At 33.5% G+C, this 24,760-nt stretch overlaps 3 protein-coding genes and 1 non-coding gene across 5 annotated transcripts; all 4 read left to right on the forward strand.

Annotated features, from left to right (window-relative positions):
• Positions 1–374: 374 nt before the first annotated feature.
• Positions 375–3,082, forward strand: LOC118049167 (probable trehalose-phosphate phosphatase J). 2 transcript variants are annotated; one of them, XM_035059094.2, is made up of 12 exons: positions 375–561; positions 738–974; positions 1,103–1,243; positions 1,352–1,423; positions 1,548–1,643; positions 1,741–1,791; positions 1,892–1,993; positions 2,097–2,174; positions 2,253–2,322; positions 2,416–2,486; positions 2,605–2,697; positions 2,809–3,082. In XM_035059094.2, the coding sequence occupies exons 2-12, from the start codon at positions 759–761 to the stop codon at positions 2,866–2,868; spliced, it is 1,050 nt and encodes a 349-aa protein (XP_034914985.1). In that variant the 5' UTR covers positions 375–561; positions 738–758; the 3' UTR covers positions 2,869–3,082. The 2 variants fall into 2 exon arrangements, with proteins under 2 accessions (XP_034914985.1, XP_034914984.1); XM_035059093.2 differs by having other exon boundaries at positions 376–561; positions 677–974.
• A 10,479-nt stretch (positions 3,083–13,561) lies between these two features.
• On the forward strand, positions 13,562–14,828 carry LOC140954219 (F-box protein AUF2-like). The gene has a single exon (XM_035059098.2). It carries the CDS (start codon positions 13,706–13,708, stop codon positions 14,675–14,677), a length of 972 nt encoding a protein of 323 aa, XP_034914989.2. The 5' UTR covers positions 13,562–13,705; the 3' UTR covers positions 14,678–14,828.
• A 1,953-nt stretch (positions 14,829–16,781) lies between these two features.
• Positions 16,782–17,497, forward strand: LOC118049168 (uncharacterized). The gene is made up of 2 exons (XR_012169015.1): positions 16,782–17,180; positions 17,412–17,497. It is a non-coding gene; the product is annotated as an uncharacterized protein (transcript).
• Positions 17,498–22,487: 4,990 nt separating this feature from the next.
• On the forward strand, positions 22,488–24,534 carry LOC118049169 (uncharacterized). The gene is made up of 2 exons (XM_035059099.2): positions 22,488–23,941; positions 24,121–24,534. Exon 1 carries the CDS (start codon positions 22,863–22,865, stop codon positions 23,889–23,891), a length of 1,029 nt encoding a protein of 342 aa, XP_034914990.1. The 5' UTR covers positions 22,488–22,862; the 3' UTR covers positions 23,892–23,941; positions 24,121–24,534.
• The last annotated feature ends 226 nt before the right edge of the window (positions 24,535–24,760 follow it).

Raw genomic sequence — 24,760 nt, forward strand, 5'->3', positions numbered from 1 at the left:
GGTTCTTTTTGAAATTGGAAAAAAACAAAAAAAAACGAAACCAGTTAGAATCATGGAATTCCTAAACAAAAAATTAATATATGTAGTAGAGAAATTGAGAATATAAGTCACATAAGATGGCAATTTTGATTTAAAATATATATATATATCGTTTTCAATAGGAGTAAGAAATTGATTAATAACGTGTAAAGTAGGATCTCAGTGGTTCTGAAGAGTCCATTCAAGGTTTTAGTATATTTTTGGCCAAAAAAGGTGCACAGAGGGGGAGAAAGGAGTTAAAGAGGGAGTGTGGGTTTTGTTTGTTTAGTCAGCTAGTGCCGTGGAAACCAAGTTTATAAATTGACAACACACAAAGTTGTGTTTCTGCCTCCGTTTGTTTTGTAGCGTGTAGTGCGCGTATAATTTTCGCCTTTTTGAGGCCTTTATTAACCTCTTCTTCTGTATCCCTTTCCATTGAATCCTAAGACCAAAACAACTTTCATTCATTACTTGTCTTTGTTTACTCGCCCGTTTATTTTCTCTTCACTTCCCCTGTTCCTTCCACTCTTCTCAAACCTTCAGGTGCTCTTCACATCTATCAACTTCCTTTTTGATTCTTTCTATGTTTCTTGCCTCTTCTTTTCTTTCTAAATTCATTTTCGTTTCTTTTTATGTTAATGTATATATGCATATGCAGAGTTTAGTTTATACAAGCGGAGATGACAAACCAGAATGTAGTTGTGCCTGATGCCAAACAGGGTATTGATATCACCATCGCAATGGCGCTGTCCAAGTCTCTGTTTTCACCTGTTGTGCCAAAGCCATTGCCTGCCGCTCCTGGTGGGTATTTCACAATAACCAGAAAGAGGTTCTCGAAGAAGACAGAAACTGGAGGCAAAATCAGTTCCTGGGTTGATTCTATGAGGGATTCTTCACCTACCCGTGTCAAATCCACCACTTCTTTATCAGAAACTGAAGAGAAAAATTCTTGGATTGTAAGTGTTCAAAGACCAAGTTACTGCCTGTACTCTTATATCGTTCTTTCAAATCGGTCTTTGTTTCTCTCCCTTTTAACTTTACTAACAGTTCTATTTCTTTTTTAATTTAATTAAATATCAAACAGGTAAACCATCCTTCTGCTCTGAACATGTTTGAGCAAATAGTGAAAGGCTCAAAGGGAAAGCAGATTGTGATGTTCCTTGATTATGATGGTACACTGTCACCCATTGTTGAAGATCCTGACAGAGCATTCATGACCAATGAGGTTAGCACTGCTTTTATATATGTAGAATATAATTTTTTATCTTCATGAATTCCCCCCCCCCATCTATACTAAATGTTGTTTTCCTTTTATTTTCCTCCAAATCTGTAGATGAGAGAAGCTGTCAGGGACGTTGCTAGATACTTTCCCACGGCTATAGTGACGGGAAGGTGTAGAAATAAGGTAGCTCTTGCTGCTGCTGTTGTTATTTTGGAAGTAATAAAATTTGTAGTTGGTGTTCATGGAGTTTTTCTTGCCGTACCGAAATGAATAATATTGTTTTCTTCTTCTTGTATAAAACTTGCAGGTGTATAGCTTTGTAAGATTGACAGGGCTTTATTATGCTGGTAGCCATGGCATGGACATCGAGGGACCATCCAAAAATAATTGCAAATACAAAAAAGTGAGCACCAATATTACTTCTCTACCCCTTGCTTTTAGTTTTAATTGTATTTATTCATTAAACAGTTGTATATTTAATTAATTCGTGGATTTTTCAGGGTGGTGTTCTCTTTCAACCTGCCAGTGAATTCTTACCCATGATTGATGAGGTTTGTTTCCTTTTACCTTCTGTAAAAAAAAACAAACAAGAAAGAATTTGATTAGGGAAAAGAATGTAAATCTGTAAAGTTTTTTTTATTTTATTTTCAGGTGTACAATGTCTTGTTGGAGAGAACAAAATCTATCCCAGGAGCTAAAGTAGAAAACAACAAATTTTGCGTATCCGTACACTTTCGATGCGTTGAGGAAAAGGTACATTTTCTGTTTTCTCTTCACCTTCGTTTACTTTGATGGGTGGTGTGAATGATTAATTATTAATATATAGCTGCCGTGATTTTTTATTTCTCCCGGACAGATGTGGGCTGTATTAGTAGAGCAAGTCCGATCAGTTCTCAATGATTATCCCAAGCTTAGATTAACTCAAGGGAGGAAGGTATTTATTCACTCATTTTCTAAATTAGAAGAACCTGCTTATTTCTTGTGCCTGACCATCTTTTATTAATTAAAACAGGTTTTAGAGATCCGACCCACCATTAAATGGGACAAGGGCAAAGCTCTTGAATTCTTGTTAGAGTCATTAGGTGAATATATAATTTTCTACATTCATTAATTACATTCTGGCTAATCTCTCGTGCAACGGTAGATTCGTAATGGTTTGATTGTTTCTTCCTCAGGATATGCCAATTCTACTGACGTTTTTCCGGTCTATATCGGAGATGATCGAACTGACGAGGACGCATTCAAGGTATATATAATCTTATATTCTTCAATTGTTTTCGTTTCTCTTACTAACAACTCTATATTATCTCCAAATCTCAATTATTCTAAACATTTTGGTACGAATGTGAATGCTAAATTAACAGGTTCTAAGAAACAGGGGGCAAGGGCTTGGGATTCTTGTTTCTAAAGTTCCCAAGGAAACAAATGCCTCTTATTCTCTACAGGAACCAAAAGAGGCAAGTTCTTTGATGTAACAAGCAAGTTGTTCTACTTTTATTTTTGGCAATAATTATTGTTAAATTTTAAGTCTTACAAGTTGGACTAATAAATCATATATATCTTAACAGGTTAAAGACTTCTTACGGCGATTGGTAGAGTGGAAGCGATCTTCGTTACAAGGACCTTGAATATTATGTAATCTTTCTTGTTTATCGAGACATTATATATAAATGGATGGGGGGAAATGGAGTACAAGATATTCCATAATGTAGGGATCTCTCTCTCTCTCTCCCCCTCCCTCCCTCCCTCCCTCTCTCTCTCGTGCATGCCCACTGTTGTCTGGGAGTTGTCTAATGATGCTACATCAATTCAAGATATATACTAAGTAATTAATTAAAGGAAGAGGTGTGGCTGGCAATATTCGTTTGGTTTGCAACACAAGTAGCTCAGTATAACAGGGGGGGAAACCCAGCTCAAGGCATCAATTAACAGCCAGCTATTATTTCTTAGACAAAGCAACACATAGTCCTAAGAAAAGCCATAGAACAATATGGAAGAAAGACACAAGTGATCTTATTTCAGCTTCCTTTTTCCTTTCAAAAGCGACAAAACTATTTGAAGAAGTGAGAAAATTAGTCTGAATATACGAAAATAATTATTAACCACAAACAACATTCTATCACCGACTTAACAAAAAAGTAACCATTCCTTACTGTGTGCAGTATTTCTTCAATTTCAAGCGTCTGAGAGAACAGCTATTGTCAGAGATTAGGTGGGTTACAAATATTTGTTTAATGGAACACTTTCCTGAACTGGCTTAAACAGGCCAGCTTTCATCTGGTTATCAAAGGACTCGATCGTGCAACGCGAAACATGGAGTTAATTTCTTGATAACTGTGCATCGTTCGAGTCCAAACTAATCAAGTCAAGTTATTTACCAGTACGTGATATCACCCTGAATGGCATGTGCCTCGTGCTCTAATAATTTAGCGATCCCTCATGTATAAGGTGGGATTTATAATACTATAGTATGAAAGTAACTGTTACCATGTTCTCTTGGAGATCTGTGGTCTCATGTTTTGTTTATTTCCTCGACGCCAAGAAAATGGCAGATGGAATTATTAGCAGTCAAACGCAATATGATTCTAGTTCTTGAACTTAGTGTCTCGCCACCGTGGTGTCCACACCAACACACTTCGTGTTGAGAACTCAATAATGGAGAGCATCTATAAAAGGTGTAAAGTTATCAAGCGAGTCGGAATCGTGGCACTCTTTAGACATTAAAGAGGCATAATTTTTTTTTAACAAAGATTTTAACAAGTTTTCAATTCTATTTAGTTCTGTCTAGAAAGGCTAGTATATCTCATTTCAGTTTAAACATAAAACTAATCAGAGATTTCATTTCACTCATAATCTTGATCTGTTACATTTAGCAAAAATAATTTTTTTAAAATATTATTTAATTTTACTGGTATAAATCATATCTCTTAACTCGACGATTAGATCAAACTTAATTTTATGAGAAGTCTCCTAACATATTATTATATTTTAAGTTATATTTTAGAGTAATCAGAGTTTAGAAAAGTTTTGTGAGACAACTGAATGACATTTTCATAATTTCATTTAAATTTATAATTTCGTGTTGAAATGTCATTTTTTGATGTTACCCATAATTTTATTTTTTTAAATTGAATTTTTTTTCTAATTTTATTATTCAACAATAGGTTTATTGAGAGTTAAGTCTTATGATTTGTTTTTAGGAGTTATTGTAATCTCATGACCCGAGTTACGGATTTAGAAAAATTAACTCAGGTTGACCCGGGTCAATTCAACATGTTGTCATCTCAATAATTTTTTAAAAAATATATATTATTTTATTTTTTTAGTCAAACTATATTTTTTACCAATTGTCTAAGTTATCTTTGGAATTTATCGAGTCGATCAGGTCATCATATGGATTTCAACTCCCACTTTTTTATTTATGTTTGAAATTTAAATTTTATAATTTTAAGTTAATTTATTTTTAGGTTTAAATTAAAATTATGTTTTTTTTTGAATATATATAACAGCACCTTTAAATGCTCTGAAACCGAAACATGGTATTTCAATTGAAGGTTTTGTTAAATATATTCTATAAAAACCAAGGACACCAAACCCCCCCCCCCCCCCCCTATCAATAGCCTTTACAATATGCCTACACTCCTCTCAAACATATGTATGTCGTGCAAACACTTTATTTGAATCACTTATATCCAAGTGGATACCTAATTCTAAAAAAAGGGAGAGCCTTCCTCGTATACATGGCAAGATTGCATCAATTATGAGTGTAAAAACTCAGCATCTTTATAGCAAATTCATATTCACATGTAACCAACTTTTAGCGAGATTATATCGTGCATATAAACCACCCATACGTTGCAAATTGTACATCTTTGAGTTGCCTAATAATTCTTACTTAGAAATGGAATATAAAAAACCCCCAAATTATGCATGGCCCTCCCATCGAAGACGATGGCAACTGTAAACGAGTTCCAAATAAAAACACGATGTGACTCATTGAAACTGAAAGAAAGCAACCCCATTTCCTCTGATTAATTTTCATTTTCGACTGCTAGTTGTGTTTGCTCATTCGATCCATTGTCGAACTAGGAGGAGCGCTTTCGAATATCGTCACCTAGCTATCGCACAAGAAAGACCATCTTATCTCCCTTTAATTATTCAGTGATGACAATTTCCAAAGAACCTCGATATACCATGGTCGATAAGGATCCTATTCTTCAATGCACGCTAACTTGTCATCCTGTACTGTCCTTGCCGAAGATCAGTATCTGGAGCAACATTTTCCTTGGATATATCGAGTAAGTACTGTGAACATCTTAATTATCCACGTGTTCATTATTTATCACCATCCATTTATAGCACAATGATAACATTTTAAACTGTTTGATGTCTTTCCAGTCAATATTCTCATCCTAATTAAAGTCGTAACTCATAATCCTATCCTGCAACAACTGCCTATTTCAAGCAAAAAATATGCGTTCAACATGGTTTCAAGGCAACAAAAGTATTACTAAGTGACAAAAACAGCTAAATTTAATAAGCTGGAGAAGCTGGAGAAGGAAAGAGTTGTCATCGCGTAGAGGCCACGAGGGACACAATAATTAATATATAGAACTTAAATCATGCATCTTGAGCACATATTTAATAAAGACAGTTAATTAATTAGAAGCATAGAGATGGTTTTGTATTCTTCATTATTCGTTATTATTTATGTTTTTTCAGCTGAAAGGTTATTTTAACATATGTCCCTCTTAACCCTTGATAGGAAAAGACAACAAAACTATGCAGGTTTCAAGATGTAGACCTGAATCGGTAGAAACAAGGCGATTGCTCACAAAGAGAAATGTCGAGCTAAACCATTGGGCGCTTAGATTTGCGAGAGCCCACATTAATTCAGTTTAGATTAAAGAAATCTGAGAGTAGATATTTTTTGATAGATCGAATTTCTAGTTTAATGGTTATTTTCAAGGGTTAGGTAGTGAAAGGGAAAACCACTAATAAGGTGAAAGGGGAATCCATTAATTGTTGAAGAGGAGTTGGCATCCACTTAAAGATCTTGATTTGAAGAGGACATAAATTTTATATATATATGGGGACATCGAACATGCTTCCAAACAATGGAAAATACCTCTCTGCCTCGATCAAACCTGTAAAGAAAAGGTTCCACTAGATTCAATCCATCATTGGATGCCTTAAACTTAACTAAACTAAAGTACTAGAAAGCTCTAATTATTGGAGCGAAAGAGGCACTTGCTGCTGAGACTGAGATAATAAAGAATATGTGTTCGAGATTCTTGTTTAACTAATTAATTAGAATTTTATTAATAATACTATCGATTATCATTAAAAAACATTAACTAGAATCTTTATTAGATTATGATAATTTCAGCTTGTAATCTTTCTAAGAATAGATAGGGGTCTTGTATGCAGAATTTAAGTGTGTGTGTGTTGAATATCAATGAATAAAAGCTTGAAAATGATTTAAATGTTTGAGTGTTTAATATTTTCAATAATTAGTATAATAGCTTGGAATTAGTATTTTTCATAATTGGTATCGGAGCGTAGGTTGATTGGGTGATCAAAAAGGCATTAGCCTTTCTCCATTTGATAGTAGTAAACGCCTTTCTCCAACAACGTTCTCGGTAGCAGCCAGATGTAACGACGACCTATAATAGCAACAAAAACTTCTTCGCACTAGCATCACGCAATAGAAACACACTTAGAACAATAGAAATGAGCAGCTATAAAATGGAGCAGCAACAACTTCCAAACATAGCTTTAAGATGAAGCAATAACAGCTCCAAAACGCAACAACTTTAGCATACTTTAATGGTAGAAAAGAGAGCCCAAAATTAGAAAAATTGCAGCAGCAAAGGGACCTTCAAAGGAAAAAAGAACCCTAAAACAAAACAAAAGGCATCCTCTAATACCGATATAAAATGGTCTCTAATCATGGCTTTTGATAACTTCTCTCAACTAGTCATTCCACGCTTTAATGGTTATTATGATCATTGAAACATGTTAATGATAAATTTATTGAGATCAAATGAGTATTGATCTTGAGCTACCAATTATTATTCATATAGTCTTTGATGTTTTCATTGTTCCAAAACTAAAAACAAATTTACGTATCATTGGTCAGCTTCAAAAAAAAAAAAAAAAGGTATGTAGTTTTATATATATATATATAAAACCATGTATGTAGAATTGAAGATGAAAAATTAGGATTAATTTCTAAAGTTAACATGATAGTGAATTGATTGTTTCCTTTATATCTTTAAAATATTACTCATTCATGTTTTTGTATGAGATTAAAAAAAGAAGCATGACTATGTTTTTTACTATGAAAATCTTAATTTTGGTAGATTAGAAATTCTACATCAAAAGAATATGGTGACAGGTTTTTCTCAACTTACAACCCGTTGTTAGCAAATAACATTGAAATTATATATTCATGTAAATAATGGATGATCATTTATGGATGTATCGAGATTCACCTGAAATGTTGCGTAGGATGAATTATTATAATGTGGTTTAGGGTTTTATTATTTACACACTATCTAATCCGAGAAATATTAGTTGAGATAATATTATATATTCATGTAAGAAGTGTAAGAAAAAGTTTCTCGATCCATATGTTGTACCAATGCATTTTCTACAAAAAAGGATTCATGGATAGAATATTGTGTTGGTTTGCATATGGAGAACTATGTGTTCCTTATGAGATCATGGTAGAAAGGATGTTTGGATCAACTTCTAGTTCTAACAATGTGCTTGAAATTATAAATGACAATAGTAATCCTTATAAAAATATGGTTATGGATGTGATGAGAATAAATCAAGGTTATGTTAGTTAATGTCCAATAATAGATGAAAAGCTTAATGCAAACATGGCTTGGTTTTTTAAAGTTTTGAAAGATCCTACTAACTATTATAGGATGAGTGCACAAATCATAGTAAATTATCAATTATTGCACAAGTGTTCACTATCAAGTCAAATCATAGGTTAAATGAGGTCGGTTGCGACATAATTGAAAATGATGATAACAATGAAGATGATGATAGCGATGAAATCAACGTAGAAGATTGCAATGGATATGACGATGATGAAGTTAAAGAAAAAGACAATTCTGATTAATTTATACAACATGAATGCGTGATGCCATAAAACTATAATGTAATATTTATGGATGAAATTAAGTTTAATGTAATGACAATGATGTTTATTTATTATTAAATCAAAGTGAAACATTTATTTTATGTGATTTTATTATTATACAAATAATTGGTGTTATTGTCTGGTGGACTTGATAAAAATTGGATGTACGGTCTCTCTAATACTATGACTGAAGACTTGTAGACTCCATTGGATGCTCGCAATTGATTCCAAGCACTCAAACTCCAAAGTTCGAGGTGATTCTAGATAAACGAGTTCGAGCTCAGATGACCCATCTTACTGTTGATTATGAATGACTAAGTGTTGAGACGGTTGAACTCTGTTGATTGGTAATGGAGATGAGATCACAAATGAGTGGTACATGTGCTCCCTTTTATTCACCTCATTGTCTCTTCAAAGACTCACCTCCTCCTTCAGTGCCTTTATTCTATATTAATTGTATTTGAACTTGTAAATGTTTAAATTTTTAGTAAATGCATGATTTTTATATTGATTTAATTTAATTTAATTATTTTCTATTTTTGTTTAATATATTTTTTAAAAAATATATTTTTAAATTATTACTGACGGAGTTACCAGCGAATTTCATTCGTCGGTATATTTCAAAGAGTTGAAAAAGAATTACTGCAAATGTCACTATTATTGTTTACTCCCGATGAGGAATAATAGACGGTTTGTTTGACTGTATATGTCAAATTCACCAAAGAAAATACCAACGGATAAAAAAATCACTGATGGAGAATGATATATAATTTTTCTATTGATAATATGTTATATTCATTAATGTAAATATTGACGGAATGAAGTAGATCAAATTTATTTTTGTGTGTTTTTTTTTGTTAGTAAATTCATCTGTAAATTTAGACGGAAATACCATAAATCACCTATAAGTATTTTTCTGACATATTATTTTTATCATGAGCCTGTCGGAAAAATTCATGTTGATGAATTGTAAATATAAAATTAATAAAAAAATTCACTGATAAATCTAAAAATTCCAGTGATAATTTATTCATGCCAAACATTAAACAATAGTTACGGTATCGAGACTTTCTGATTGTGATCTTCTTCGGTCTCTTCAAAGAGTGGTCCAATGGAGATCTATACTGAATAACAGGTGGATTCAAACGTGAGTGTTCTCCCTATGAAAAAGGGTCCCCGCTTAGAGGGCCGAGCTGCAGAGGGGAAGTTGGCGGAGGTTCCCCGAGAACACTCAAATTTAAAATGTACGGTGTCAGGCAATGAAAGGCTGTTTTTCAGCATTGTTTAATTCATTTCCCAGGGGACCCGTATGACCTCGGGGCACGCTACCGAGCTCCCCGAAAATAAGTGGGAGCCCTGCTTCTCGAGATTATTCAGCCCTTGGATCAAACCAAAAAATTGGAAGCCGTCCAAAATAAAACCCAATAGGAAAAAATCTGATAACTCATTTAAGGAGAACTTGAAATACAACAACTCAAGCAATGACAATTTCATCTCTCTGTCTCTTTCGAATAGGGACCGAATTTAAGTCAGGCGAAAATGATGTTTGAAACCTTAGAGCGCACAAGTTAAAAAAAAAAATTTTGCTATTTTCAAAATCTCATGGCTTCTAAATCTTTTTGGTTGATCCAAGGGCTTAGATTGTTTATCCTCCATCCAACGGGACCACCGTGGCATTTGCCATATGACCAAGTCACAGGGGACAAATGAATAATGTGTTTATATATTAGGGTTGCTGCTTCAATCGTACCCTTCATATTATTGCTGCAAAAAATAACACTGAATCCCCACAACAACCCCATTATTTTCGAATACGTGCGAGACAGCACTGCTATATACATCACTGCTTGCGTACGTGTTCATACGCTGTCCTCTTCCTCCAGAGAAACATATGTAGTTTATTCAAAGAATTAAGAAATGGTTTCTTATTTATGAATCTTCAAGCCCAGAAATCACAATCAACTTTATCCGCATGGGTTGCTAGGCATTTCCACTTGCCATCAAAACTCCTTTTTAACTCAGAGCAACAAAGTAAAAAGGAAGGTTAAATACCCAGCAAACCCTTCCCCTTTGCATTGCAATTTACCTCAAGTTCTTGGAAATAAAGAAGGAAGCTTTGGAGTAGAATGTTTTTGGTCTGAAACCTCCACAGCGATGGCGGAGAATAAGAGAAACAAGTGAGCAAGAGCAACAAAGGGAATCACAGGGAGAGATGCGAGGGGTAACAACATCATCAATGGCAGCAAAATTTGCTTTCTTTCCACCAAACCCACCACCATACAAGGACGAACTTTGGATCCTTGAAAAGAGGTGCCAATGACAATACTACTCATGATTTAACAACTATAATTTACTGTCGTTAATCTCTAATTAACTTGTCCTTTGGCAATGGTGTTAAACCTAACCTAAGCCGCGTGTCTCATATTTGTTCCTTTTCAAAAGTAGTTTAATTTTCTTTATACTGATAAGACAAGATATTTCTCTTAAAAGTTTAACTTATCCTTTAATTTCACAATTACACGTTCCCATCGCCCACTCCTTCTCGAGGTTAGCTAGATCGAAATCAACAGGCTAAAATACTGTGGGATGTTATCTCGTTTTGTGAAGAGCTCTTCAATTGTATTTTGTTAGAATATAAATAATTTAAACTCCATCAAAAAAAAAATTATAGTTCAATTCCTAACTTTTTTATTATTATTTTGTTTTAAAAAAAAAAACATATCTTGTTTCTTTATCATGGGTTCTTAATTTGATAAAAAAAAAAAGGAATGAGAATAAATATATTTATTTTTTCTTGTTCCATATTATTGAGAAGATTATCATCAAAATTAAGCATAGCGAGTTACTAAAAAAGTATTCATAAAGTAAGTTGATAATATTATCATAAAAAAGTTTTATTTTTCTTAAAAATAATGACATTTTTTTTTTATCAGGATCACACTTTTCTAATAAAAGAGAGCAATAATTAACATAAAGGTTTGTTAAGAATTTAAACTATTTGAAATAAATAGAAGATATGTTATTTCTAAAATCTAAATTCAATTCCATTATTTATGTGTCACTTAATTATTTTAGTGAAAGAATTTTTTTTTTAACAAAAATCACTATTAAAAAAAATCATGGTTGTCAAAGGGACTTAAAAAATAAATATGTCAAAATAATGTGTTTATATTTTGTATGTGATTGAATGCTAAGAAAAATTATTAAATATGATAAAATCATATCACAATATATTTATAAAATTAGATTTTCATTTTAAAAAAATATTAAATATTCATGAGACATTTATTATTAATATTAATGTATATTATATATATAATAACTGAATCAATTTTAACATTCTAATGAAAATCTATAATATTATTTAAGAATCATATAAAAATTGATGGGTAAGTGCATTATTATGTTAAATAATTTTTTTAAATTGCAAAAAAGAAGAAGAAGAAAAGGATCACGCTTAGTGCCTAGCCCAAACAAAAAGAAGTTTGACAAGCTTAGGCATGTAGGGCATGCTCGCACTCGTTACCTTGTTTAATTTTTTTCTTTATGCAAGGAAAAAATGACATATTATTTACTTTTTTTGTTTTTAAAATTATAAGAATAGATGACGTGTCGTTTGCTAGTTTATATTTTGATCACCAAGAGGTGGTTAAAATCTAGATAAGGTACTTTTGGATTCAAGACTTTATATTTAACCTATTTTGACATAAAAACACATAATAAACACCTTATGAACATTAGTAAGTTGATTTATCAACTCAAGACACTCCTAAATTGCTAAGAAACCCAAAATAAAACCAAAACAAAAATTCTCTCAAGTTTGATTACTTTTTCAAGAAAGATAAAAGAAAAAAAAACAACAACCATTAAACTCTTCTTGTTGAATGTAATTCTTTGAAACCAAGCTTAACCATTTTAATTTTCAAAATCATGACAACATATCTCTTTTTGCTTCTATTTTTGATGATTTTTTCTCTTTTTATTTTTCTAACATGGGACTAAAAATCAAGTTAAATGAACATTTATACTAAAATAAAAATTATTTTGAATCTAGTGTTGGTCATAGATTTTCTCTACTTTACTTTTTAGTTATTTATTTTTTAATTTAATATTTTTATCATAAATCAAAGCTTAATCCATAAAAGAATATAACTAAAATGAAAAACATAGTTTGAAAATGAAAAAAGAAAAAGAAAGGGTCAGGACTTCGCTATTTCCGATTCTTTTAGATGTGTCGGGTAATTTTGTCTTTGCTATTATATGGTAAGTTTGGGCTCGGCATTTTCTCGATCTCCAATGGCAGCCAGGGATTCAATGTTTCAGGGATGCTTCTAGACGTTTCTTGGGCTGGACTTGGCTTTAATAATTTTTAGAGGTGCTCTAGAGTTGGCTGCTCTAGATATTGGGCTTTCATTTCGCTGATATGAAACCAAAGCCCAACGCTTTATCTGGGCCATATGTTTTCCGGTAAAACCATTTGTTTTGGATTCGAAAAGAACATGTATTCCAATATAAAATGTTCCATTGCTTGATGGTGGTTTCTTCTTCTTTTTTTCCCAATCAATCTATCGTAGAGAATACTATTAGCATACATCTGGGATTTTTTATACACGAACGGTAGGGGGAAAAAATTTCGAAGTGTTGGAGTTGTCATTGAAGGTGTTTGATAAGGAGATAATAATTGTTTTTTTAAAGTGTTTTTTTATGTGAAATTATATAAAAATAATATTTTAAAAAAATATATTTTTTATATTAATATATAAATTTAATTTTTTTAAAAAAATATTTTTAAAACAATAAAAACATACATGCTATGCTAAAGGTTTGTTATTTTCTTCCCTGCCAGCACTACGCTTTTAAAAAGCCCACTATAAAAGCCATATAAAATCTAGTTGTTGCTAAGGGCGCATCATACTCAGTATCAGTGTATCACAGTTGGCTGTGGGCCTAGGATTAGCGCCACGTGGCTTCCACGTGGTACATCCCAACTAGCTAAAACGTTGATAATGTACAGTGCTCAAAATAATAATTAAATTAATCAGCCAGTACCGAGCTTTTAAATTCCAAAACAGGCGGTGTACATTTTTTTCCTGGAAAACAAATAGTGAAGTGGGTCCCACAGTCCAACAACAGTCAAACGCACAGCCACCCTCAAAGCACGCTCTTGTTACCATAGTTCCATCTAAAAAACCTCACTCTCCCTTCTTCTCAAGTCTTCTTTCCATAAAAAAAGAAAAAAAAAGAAGCAAAAGCCGGGCAACAACACCACGCAGAACAAATCCAATCTAATCCTAAATCCAAATCGAATGATCATCATTAAGAATCAAATGGTCGAATCAACGAACGGCTTTGATCAACTCCCGGACTCCTTAATCCTCCTCATCTTCAACTCGATTTCCGACATCAAGACCCTCATCTGTTGCCGTTCCGTTTCGAAACGTTTCGACTCACTCGTCCCCCAAACGGAATCCCTCTCTCTCAAAGTCGACTGCGTCATCTCACCCGAGTCGGACTCCGGATCCTTATTCACTCTCCTTAAATCTCTCCTCAAATCCATCCACGATCTCCTCAAACCCGACACGAAACCCACAACCCGAAACCAAAACCAAAACTCCCCGGCTCGTATCCTCAACCAGTTCGACCGGATCCGTGACCTACAAATCGAACTGCCAGCTGGCGACTTGAAATTAGAGAAAGGAGCCGTTATCAAATGGAGAGCTGAATTCGGTAAGTCGTTGAAAAGCTGCGTTGTTCTCGGGTTTCGCCGCGTAGCAGATTCCGAGCGAAATAATGCTGAGGTGGAAATTGATTTTGCGGGAGGTTTAAAAACAAGGGTTGTGTGGACAATAAGTGCGTTGATTGCGGCATCGGCGAGGCATTATCTGTTGAACGACGTCGTTAAGGAGCATCGGGAGATTGAGAGGTTGGTGTTGGTGGACAGAGAAGGGGAAGGAACGGTGGCGATGGAGAAGGAAGGGTTGAGGGAGTGTAGGGAGGAGAGTGGGGTGGCGGCGCGTGGAGTAGATTTTCAGGAGGAGGGGAGGCGGACGGTGGTGCCAAGTGTGAGGATGAGGATGAGGCACGAGCAAAGAGTGCAGTTGAAGGATGGAGTTTGGGTGGAAGGTGTGACTCTGGTGGTGGTAAGGCCTTGTAACGGTGGTGGTGATGTGGAGGATGCTGAGCTGGCATTAGGTGCGTTTGGTGGTGGGATTTTTGGAGAAGCTGTACAGGTACTTCTTAAGAATGAGAGTTATTTATTGGAAATGAATTCCTTCTAATGTTTTTTTTTTTTTTTAGAAAAAATTGCTGGTGGTGTTTTTTGTTTGAGTTTAGAATTTTATAATTGAGGTTACATTTATGTGTATATATTTTTTAGATTAAAAAAAAACTTTAGTTAATGAAGAATTTAGCAGATCGATTGAATTTGTTTCTCTTGCTTGATATTTTATTTGAATGGCTGTTTTCACTTGGTTTAATTTACTTTTAATTCAAAACTTTTAGGATTGGTTGCTTGTGCACGCCACTTTGAGGTGGCGAAAAAATAAAAAAAAGAGGTGGTTGTTCTACTCTACTTCCACAACTTTGTTGCAGGTATATACCTGCAACAAGTATAGTAACAAAGTCGTGTTAGTATTTTTGTTGTGTCATTGGTGCAGTGGCGCAACTGTGCTATTTCTCTCATTTTCTTCTCCTACTATTCTAGGAATTTGTTTTGAAAAATGATAGTTTGGTAAAAGTTTTGGAAGAATGATTCATGTTGGAAAAGTATTTTGAAAATAGCATAGTGTAAACACAATTACATTTCTAAATATCAATTTTGTATATAATAACTATTCTCATTTGCGGTTGTTTAGTGAAAATTAAAATGCATATATTATACAAATTAATTAACTTGAATAAAAGTTAACCTAAGATTTATAAAAATTCAATGACCAAGAGATAAAGATTAAAGATACAATAACCAAGAAGGAGAGAAGATAAGCTGAAATGACAAGATAGAGAAATGAGAAAGAGAAAAAAAAAAAGAAAAAAGGGTCATTTGGGACACATCGGAGCTCTATTTTAAACACATTTAATATTGTTTGAAAGATCTCAACGATATGATTTTAACTATATCTTGAAAAGATTATCAAATGAGGTCATTATTAATTCTAAATTAATCTCTAATCAATTAAGATCTTGTTTGATGATTTTTTAAGGTGAGGTTAGAATCATCTCTTCGAGATCTTTTTAATAATATCATATATGTCAAAAAGTAAGTCTTGATATGTTTTTAGTGACCTATTCTTTTTTTTTCTCATTCTCTCTCCTATCATATTAGTTCATTTTTTTTTTTACTTATTGAATTTTGAATCTTATATATCATATCTTCATTAGATTTTAAGTTAGTTTTTATATTTGTTAATTAATATAAATGAGACATAGTTTTGAAATAACCGTTGGGTTTATTCAAACTGCATTATTTCTTTAATACTTTTCTAACATGTCATTTTCCCAAATACTTTATCAAATTGTGATTGTGTTAGAATAGTAAGAGAAACTTATCTCTTCCAGATTTCTTTTGTTGATTGTGGTATTAGGAGAGAGAAAAACTCAATTCTACTGCCCTACGCAGTTTGTTTGTTTGTCCCAAAATGCATGTGCTTGTTTGGCAGAGATTAATTCCAGCGAGAGAGGGTATCGGCAATTTACCAATTCTAGCAGATGACAAGTAGGGTATCGGCATGTGCTATTTCTCTCATTCTCTTCTCCTACTATTATAGGAATTTGTTTTGAAAAATGATAGTTTGGTAAAGTTTTGGAAGAATGATACATGTTGGAAAAGTATTTTGAAAATATCATAGTGTAAACACAATTACATTTCTAAATATCAATTTTGTATACAATAACTATTCTCATTTGCGGTTGTTTAGTGAAAATTAAAATGCATATATTATACAAATTAATTAATTTGAATAAAAGTTAACCTAAGATTTATAAAAATTCAATAACCAAGAGATAAAGACTATACAATAACCAAGAAAGAGAGAAGATAAGTTGATATGACAAGAGAGAGAAATGAGAAAGAAAAGAAGAAAAGGAAAAAATGGGTTATTGGGGACACATTAAAGCTTTGTTTTTGATATATTAAGTATTGTTTGAAAGATCTCAACAATATGATTCTAACTATATCTTGAAAGACCATCAAACAAGATCATGATTAACTTTAAATTAACCCGTAACCAACTAAAATCTTGTTTGACGATCTTTTAAGATGTGGTTACAATCATCTCGTCAAAATCTTCCTAATAATATTAGATATGCCAAAAACAAAATCTGTGTGTTTTTAGTGATTTTTTTTTTTTTTCCTGTTGCTCTCTCTTATCATAATCTTATCTACGGTGTTATCATATCTTCATTAGATTTGAGGTTGATTTTTATATTTATTAATTAATATAAATGAGACATAGTTTTGAAATAACCGTTGGGTGTATTATTTTATTAATACTTTTGTAACATGTCTTTTTCCCAAAAACTTTATCAAATTGTGATTGTGTTAGAATAGTAAAAGAAACTTATCTCTTCCAGATTTCTTTTGTTGATCGTGGTATTACGAGAGAGAGAAAAAAAAAACTCAATTCTACTTCCCAACGCGGTTTGCATGTGCTTGTTTGGCAGAGATTAATTCCAGCGAGAGAGGGTATCGGCAATTTACCAATTCCAGCAGATGACAAGTATGGTGTCTGCCTGCAAGACTCCATTAATCAATTATGTAATTTATATCAACTCCTTTACAGGAAGGTAAATTTTTTTTTTTTAGTTTAGTGTGGGTGTCCGGGCAGTTTGCGCGCACCTCTACTAATTCCACGGGCCCTGAAGTTAACGATCATGTAAGCCTCCAATGGCCATCATATGAGCAACCTAGGGCTTAAATCTGAGACCACAAAAAAAATAAACTTTCTTGATCCCAAATTTTTACCACTGTGCACCACCTCCTAGATGATTTCCACCACCTAGATGGTTTCCAGGAAGGTAAATTTTAATTTGCCTCCAGATGTTGGTTTTGTACGAATCAGCCCCTTCTATTTTTACTAGAGTCTAGTCTCCCCATTTATCCATTTCCATCCATTATAGTTCGGCGGTTTAAGGATTGATCATCTCACGCCAACTTCGAGAAATTATAACAAAGTCAAGATTCGATTCTTGTCCTCCATTACTATTCAATGTGTCAATATGGCATTTCCGGCATTCGATCGAGGGTGATTTGTTATTGCGTATCTGAATTTTCTATGTGTTATGCCCTAGGTCTGATGTACTTGTGTGCCTGATTCTTTTCCTTTCATGTTCTTCGTAGTCGGTTCGATCCCTGGAAACTTCTAAAGGCTATCTATGAAATGTCTCAATATCACTAAAAAAAGAAATAAGAAGTAAAAACAGTAAAAAAGTTAAAGTTAAAACAAGAAATCAATAAAGAAAACAGTTTTCATTAAAGCAAATATGATCAAAATTGAGGGGGTTAGTTTTCTCAAGGAATCCCCATACCCCCATCAAATTGAGTGTTCATTCACCAACAAAAACACCATCTCTTTTGTTTTAGCACCCAAGATTTATATATCATATTTGTTTTTAGGGTAATGTCGTTCTAGAAAGGTTGATGGTGTTGATGAAAAAAATTACTCGTTTTTGTTTTTATTCTTTCATCAGTAAATCATAATTTTTACCAGCAGAAAAGAAAGCAAACAATATCAAGGATATGATTTCTTGATTATAGTTCTTCTTAATTCTGTAATGACTTCTAGAACACCTTTATGAAAAAATTTGAAGAGAAATTCTTAGTTTGGGTTTCTTGAATTCGCATATGGTTTCCTGTTGCCAAATTGATTTTGAACCGATTTAGGTTTGCGTTCTTCAAGATGAGAATAGATGGGGCTGATTGGATTGATTTCAGAGGTGCCCATTAGGAAAGTTTATTCCTTTTTCTAATATAGATTGAATTTGATCTGTTTGTTGCTTCAAACTGGTGGTGGTCATTGGTTTGCTTTGTGTTCTAATATTCTCATTCTTTTTGATGGAGTATCAGTAGCGATTCTCTGTTTATCAAACTTGGAGGTTGTTAATCAATGATACTGTAATTAATCCAATTACCAGTAAATTGGTTGCAACATGGCCTTCTGTAAGAAACGACTGTTGCTTAGAACAGCCTTGATATATTCCGAGGATGTCCGTGGCGTAAAACCAAAAATCCTAGGATGCCTTCGGCAGAAGGACAGCTAATCAATCAATCTTTATATAAACGGCTATGATGGATTTGCATACTTATTTTCAATCAGGCTCATAAATGGCTACGGTGAATTGATTACTTATTTTCAATTAGACTCTTTTTTAGATTTTGAGTTGAATGCTATCGGTCGGACGAGTACAGCCGGACGACTTTTGACCGAGCTCACGCTTGCACTGGTTTTCAAAAGCCTATTGTTTCTTGCGGGAGCCACGTGCACAAGGCCTAGCTGTTGCCGTTTCTAATCTTCAATTCTTTACCATGAATCTGAACCGATTATATAATAAAATCACCGCGTTTTTTTGGATCAAATCGACCAATCTCATCCAAATTTAACAAAATAATATAAAAGGGTGCAACTTTAGGACTCTCAAAAGAGAAGCTCAGCAGCTCATTTTTTATCTCAGCTAAAGATATCAGTTTTCCAGTTCTTCACTAGGCATTTGTTCTGTAGTGAAAGGAGTGTTTTGAGAATAAACACGTGGCTGGCTTCAAGCCATCCGATCTATGCCGATCATTAGCCCATTAACTTGCTGTCCATAACCAATTCTCGTGTCCGCGGAGGGATGCAAGTAAAATGTCAGCAAGATTCCACATTAAATTAAACAGAGGGAGAAACAATGATTCATCAAATTTTCTTGAATCGATGATTGGATTTTGCTTCTCATTTCATTGATCATGATTTAACAATGGGATCGCACTCTAAATGCACGTAGGGCCTTGCACCATCCATGCTTGTCATTGCTGTGAGAACACATAATACCAGGAACAAAGATTAGCGAACAAGAAAAGCCATTGAACCCTGCGAAATGGGACTCCATATCACCATTATTTAACTCGGAAAATATTAATCAAAGTGATCACCAATGATTCTCAATTGAACTCCTCCCTGAAAGCTTCTGGTGGTTTTGTTCCTAGAACCTTCTGCTACACTTACACAAGACCCAGTACTCTTAGGTCCTATTGAAGCTACTCGATTAGCAGGTGGATTGGATTCCCATGGGCCAAAAGATTGGTTAATGAAATGAATTTCAGTAAATTAATAAATAATATTGAATATTACAGAGTCTAATCCACACGCACCTAATTATATATCCCCATGATCATAATTATTCGATATAATAAATGCATTGAGTGTGGAACTATCCTACTTGATAGCAAGTGTGTTTGAATGCATTTCATAGCAAGATTCTTTCTGTTCAATCCTTCAAATGCCATCATTTGTCTCCTCTTAAAGCAACCATTTAGAATTCAGGCTATATTCCAACTACTGGTTAAGAGCATTTGATGATGACCTAAACCAAGTTCTTTTTGACAAACTGGTTCTATGAAATTAATTAGGTCATGAAAGAGAAAAGACCCACAAGCTAAGAAGATAGAGACGCTGCCACTCATGAAGATAGGTAGGACAGCAAGGGAAGACATCGGTTTTTAAAACTAAGCTTCTCCACTTCTAAGTTCTAACCATCTTCTTCAAACCCTACCATGTCTCAATGATGAATAGATAAAAGAAAAGGAGCTGCCATATCATGAGATACCACTTTAGTTTGCTAGATCAGCATGCTTAGCTTGCTTGGCCCGCTTTCTTTTTTTAGCCTTTCTTAAAGTCGTGAGGTTCTACAACAAAGTGGAGACCAATAAACTAAGTAGCATGATCCCCTCTCTTCTATTTTTGCTTGAAAAGGAGCTTTGCTTATTGGTCCTTCATTACAGCCTGTATTTTTTAGCATCGATCGCTTGATGTTTGAAGAGTCAAGATGAATCAACGAAGTTTAATTGCTCGGCAAAGAAAATAGTTTTTGTCGTTACCCATTTTTTAACTCTAAAGTTTTGAAAAATTATATTTTTGGCCCAATTTAATTTTTAATATTTAATGTAATTTTAATTATGATGATGAGAGAGAGCAAGAGAGAGAGAGAGAGAGAGATTTTGGAGAGTAAAATAAAAGAAAGAGAGAACAAAGAGACCGGTGTGATTAGATACCAGAAACAATAATAATAGAAGATTAGGGAAAAGAAAAAAATAAATAAATGAGAGGATGGACAAAATTGGAAAATTAATGAAAGAGATCCAATTAATAATATATATTAAGAAGAAGAAAATTTAATTAATTAAAATTTAATGGTTAAGAAGAATATAATATAATTGCCTAACATTATTCTACCAGTTTGCCTAACATAATATAATTGCCTAATATTATTCTACTAGTTTAGTTTTTTTTTCATACAAAGAGATTGAAAGGAAGATATATTTGCAAAATAAACTAGTAAAAACCCTAGTATAAGAAAAAAAATAGAAAAAAAAAAGGCAATCTAGAAAATCTAGCAGCAGCAACCTCCTTCTCACTCATCGTTCTCTCATCTTAAAAGGAGATGGTCGACACCACCCATACCATCTAAATCATTTTAAGAAAAAAAATAAAACTACATCACTTATAACAAAAATAAAAAATTTAAATTGATCTAGTGATCTATGAGTTGAGTTGATTGGCTTGGGTTCTAAATTAGGTTAGACAACTATTAATTCAAGTAATATAATTAGAATCAACAAATCTTCTTTTTCATAAATAATTAATTATTAAATGACTTGGTTACATGTTATTAGTAACGATGATAATTTAATGTTGAATGAATAAGATAAAAGATATTTGAAGATAACTAACATAACTAAAAAGTTGGTTTTTTAAGTATCGAGACCGTTTGTTTTTTTATTTTAAAAACACTTTTGAAAATATTTGAAAAAAATTTATTTCTTTTACTTTAAATTAATTTTTTATATATTTTTTCATATTGTTTTGATGTGCTGATATAAAAACAAAGTTTTAAAAATAAAAAAAAATTATTTTGATATATTTTCTAACAAAAAACATTTTGAAAAACAACTACTAGTATACTTTCAAACACCTCATGAATAACAATAAAAATAGAAAGAGAGAAAAAGCAAACTTTTTATAAACTTATCACAATATTATTATTATTTTCTGGCCCAAGTAAAATCAATCATTTTCCTTAAAAATAAATAAATATTAGCCATCCAAACTCCTATCATAAATATTATGTAACTAAACTATTAAAAGAAATACCTTAATTATATGAAAGACACTACAATTCTAACTCCTGCATCATTCTATCCGGTTGGAATTTTTAAACACTACTATCATCGTTCTTCTTGTTAAGTTCATCATTTCAATAAACACTGTAACCGGTAAAGAATTCCAATTCACATTTATCATAGCATAGATTGGCAAAGAACTTCAATTCTTAACTTCTTCTTCTTCAACAAATAATGTTTGCTGCAGTTCAACTCTTTTCCTAAAATCGTGATCAAATTTACACCAACAAATATAGAAAGAAAAAGACAGGATAGCGAAAGATAACTAACATGGCCAAAAACCAGGTGAACAATTTGAAAAAAAGAAGCTTTTTATAAAATTATCGAAATAAAGCTAAAGCAAAGAAAGGCTAATCGTAACGCAAGGTGTGGTGATTGGAGGGGGCCATCTCCCCCATGCTCTCAAGTGCATTGCACCCCTTCATCATCGCTTACTCACTTTACTAATTAATCCCAATTTTCACCATTAATGAAACTTTCGGTGCTGCGCTTTTCATATTTTTTTTCCCGGTAAGAAATCAACATCCCCTGCCTCCCTCTAAAATAGCATTTTTTTTCTATGCTTTTACCTTGCTTTATTTAGTACATTTTAATTAAGTTGAGAGCTTTTGGTATAACATGGCAGTAATATACCAATAAACAAGCATAAAGCTAACTGTTTTATATGAAGGGGGGTGGCATTGGAGTTTACGAGGGCACTAGCCAAGATAGCATGAGTAACAACTGGCAATGGCTCCCGAAGTCACGAGCTGTGGGTATGATTGGTTCAGGAAACAGGGCTCGTGGGTTTCAACTTTCTTACCCATCTTTCTTTACTAAATTTTTAAATAAGTTCGGCAACCATTAGAAAAGCAAAGGGCAAGAAAAAGGAGTGTTGGGAAAAAATGAACAGAGTGATGGTAAAGAGAGACACTAATAAAAAAAGAGAGGCTAGAGGAGGAGCAAATGAAAGCTGCCACTTCTCTCCCCACCTTTCTTTTAAAACCTTCCTTCTACACAGACCCATCAAAACCCAAAAAACCATATAGGTCATCAAGCTCAAGAAAACGAGGGTCTGAGTTATTAGTGCATATTAAGCTGCAGAAAAAATCAAAATGAAAGGAAGAGAAAGCAGGAGAGCTCCATCAGCAGATCTGTTAGTATGTTTTCCTTCTAGAGCCCATCTAACATTAATGCCCAAACCCATTTGCAGTCCTGCAAGGCCATTAGAACCCAGCAAACCCCACCAGAACCGCCACCACCACCGACAACAACGGCCCCACCATTTGAAGAAATCCAGCCCTAGGGGCGGTGGAAGCCGAGCCAGCCCTCTCTTATGGACCAAAACCAGGCAGATGGACTCGGAGTTATCAGAACCAACATCACCAAAAGTAACATGTGCTGGGCAGATCAAAGTCAGACACAAGGCAAGCTCCTGCAAGAACTGGCAATCAGTCATGGAAGAGATTGAAAGGATTCACATCAGCACGAAAAGCACCAAAAAATCAACCTGGCTTGACTCACTGGGATTCAAGAAAGATATAATGCAATTCTTAACATGTTTAAGAAACATAAGATTCGATTTTCGATGCTTTGGTTCCTTTCCAGCCCAGTCAGATATCACTAGTAATGATGAAGAAGAAGATGAAGAGTATGGGGAATATCAAGAAAACCATGTTGGTGTTGAAGGAAGAATTGACAATGAGGATTCAAGAACCATATTTTCTAAATGGTTCATGATGCTGCAAGAGAATCAGAATAGCACTACTGGGTTCTTCAAAGAAGACGCTAAACAGAAAGAGAAGTCCTGCAATGATGAGTCTCTAGCTGCGCCCTCTGTTCCACCACCAAATGCTCTCCTGCTTATGAGGTGTAGGTCTGCTCCGGCAAAGACTTGGCAGGAAGAAGAAGAGGAGGAAGAAGAAGAGGAAGAAGAAGAGCAAGACAGGAAGCAAGAAGAGAAGAAAGGAAAGAATTTGAAGGCTTTAATGGAGGAAGAGGGAAAAAACAGTAAAAAAGAGAACTTGGTAGTGATGAGCTATGATACAGATTTCTATAAACTTTCAACTGATATAGCTAAGGAAACATGGGTTGTTGGTGGAATGAAAGATACATTAGCAAAAAGTAGAAGTTGGAAGAGATGATCAAGAACATGGTGATCCTGCTACATTTTCCATTTCACTTTCCCTGCCAAGTAATGACTTCCCCTCTGTTCAATAATTACGTTTTACTTTTTCTACTATTCCTTTCAAAATTATTGAAGTTCAATTAATAAATCTGTACAGCTTCTCTTTTCTTTCCTTCCAAAAAAAAAGGGTTCCTGTTCTATGAAAATAAGGTCGGTTTGCTGTTTCTTTTCCTCTTCTGAAACAGGCACACAGGGGAGTTAAATTCTCCTTCCTGTCCAAAGCAAAAGCTAAAGGGGACAATTCCTGTTTTGGGATAGCAATGTCGGTTGCTTGCATGGGGCTTGTTTTCCTCTTCTGAAATAACAAGTAAATCAAAAGGTCAAAAGGGACGATTCCTGTTTTGTAAATAAAAGGACGGCCCCAACACAGATTTCTCTTCCTCTTCTGAAACGGTTGCACAGGGGATGCCAAATTTTCTTTTCTGTTCAATGTATGATAACAGCTGTAGCAAAAGGCAGCACTTCCTTTTTTTTTCCTTCGATTTTTTTTTAAATATATGTTGGTTTCCTCTTCTTTTTTTTTTTTAAGATTATTCTGTCTACTGGCCTGATTTTTATTATGAGATTAACAAGTTTACGGGGGGTTGTCTAGTTTTTTATTATTATTATTTAATTGAGTTTTTTTTAATTTTAACATTTAATGTTTAGTTGATTGATAATCATTTGAGTTGTTTTTAAACATTTTAAGTTAATCAGATTATATTAAATGGTTATAACAGTTGTATATTAAAATATAATTGGCTCTTTCAAATAATTTTTTATCATTAAAGTATACATAAATAAATAAAAAAATAAAAAATTATATTTATATTATTTAAAAAATCA

The sequence above is a fragment of the Populus alba genome, chromosome 2, assembly GCF_005239225.2.
Source record: "Populus alba chromosome 2, ASM523922v2, whole genome shotgun sequence".
NCBI lineage: Eukaryota > Viridiplantae > Streptophyta > Magnoliopsida > Malpighiales > Salicaceae > Populus > Populus alba.

Coding starts and splice junctions, on each gene's coding strand:
- LOC118049169 (XM_035059099.2), top strand. CDS start 22,863: ATGAAAGGAAGAGAAAGCAGGAGAGCTCCATCAGCAGATCTGTTAGTA.
- LOC118049167 (XM_035059093.2), top strand. CDS start 699: ATGACAAACCAGAATGTAGTTGTGCCTGATGCCAAACAGGGTATTGAT. Junction 2,487..2,604: donor CTGACGAGGACGCATTCAAG/GTATATATAATC, acceptor CTAAATTAACAG/GTTCTAAGAAACAGGGGGCA. Junction 2,698..2,808: donor CTCTACAGGAACCAAAAGAG/GCAAGTTCTTTG, acceptor ATATCTTAACAG/GTTAAAGACTTCTTACGGCG.
- LOC140954219 (XM_035059098.2), top strand. CDS start 13,706: ATGATCATCATTAAGAATCAAATGGTCGAATCAACGAACGGCTTTGAT.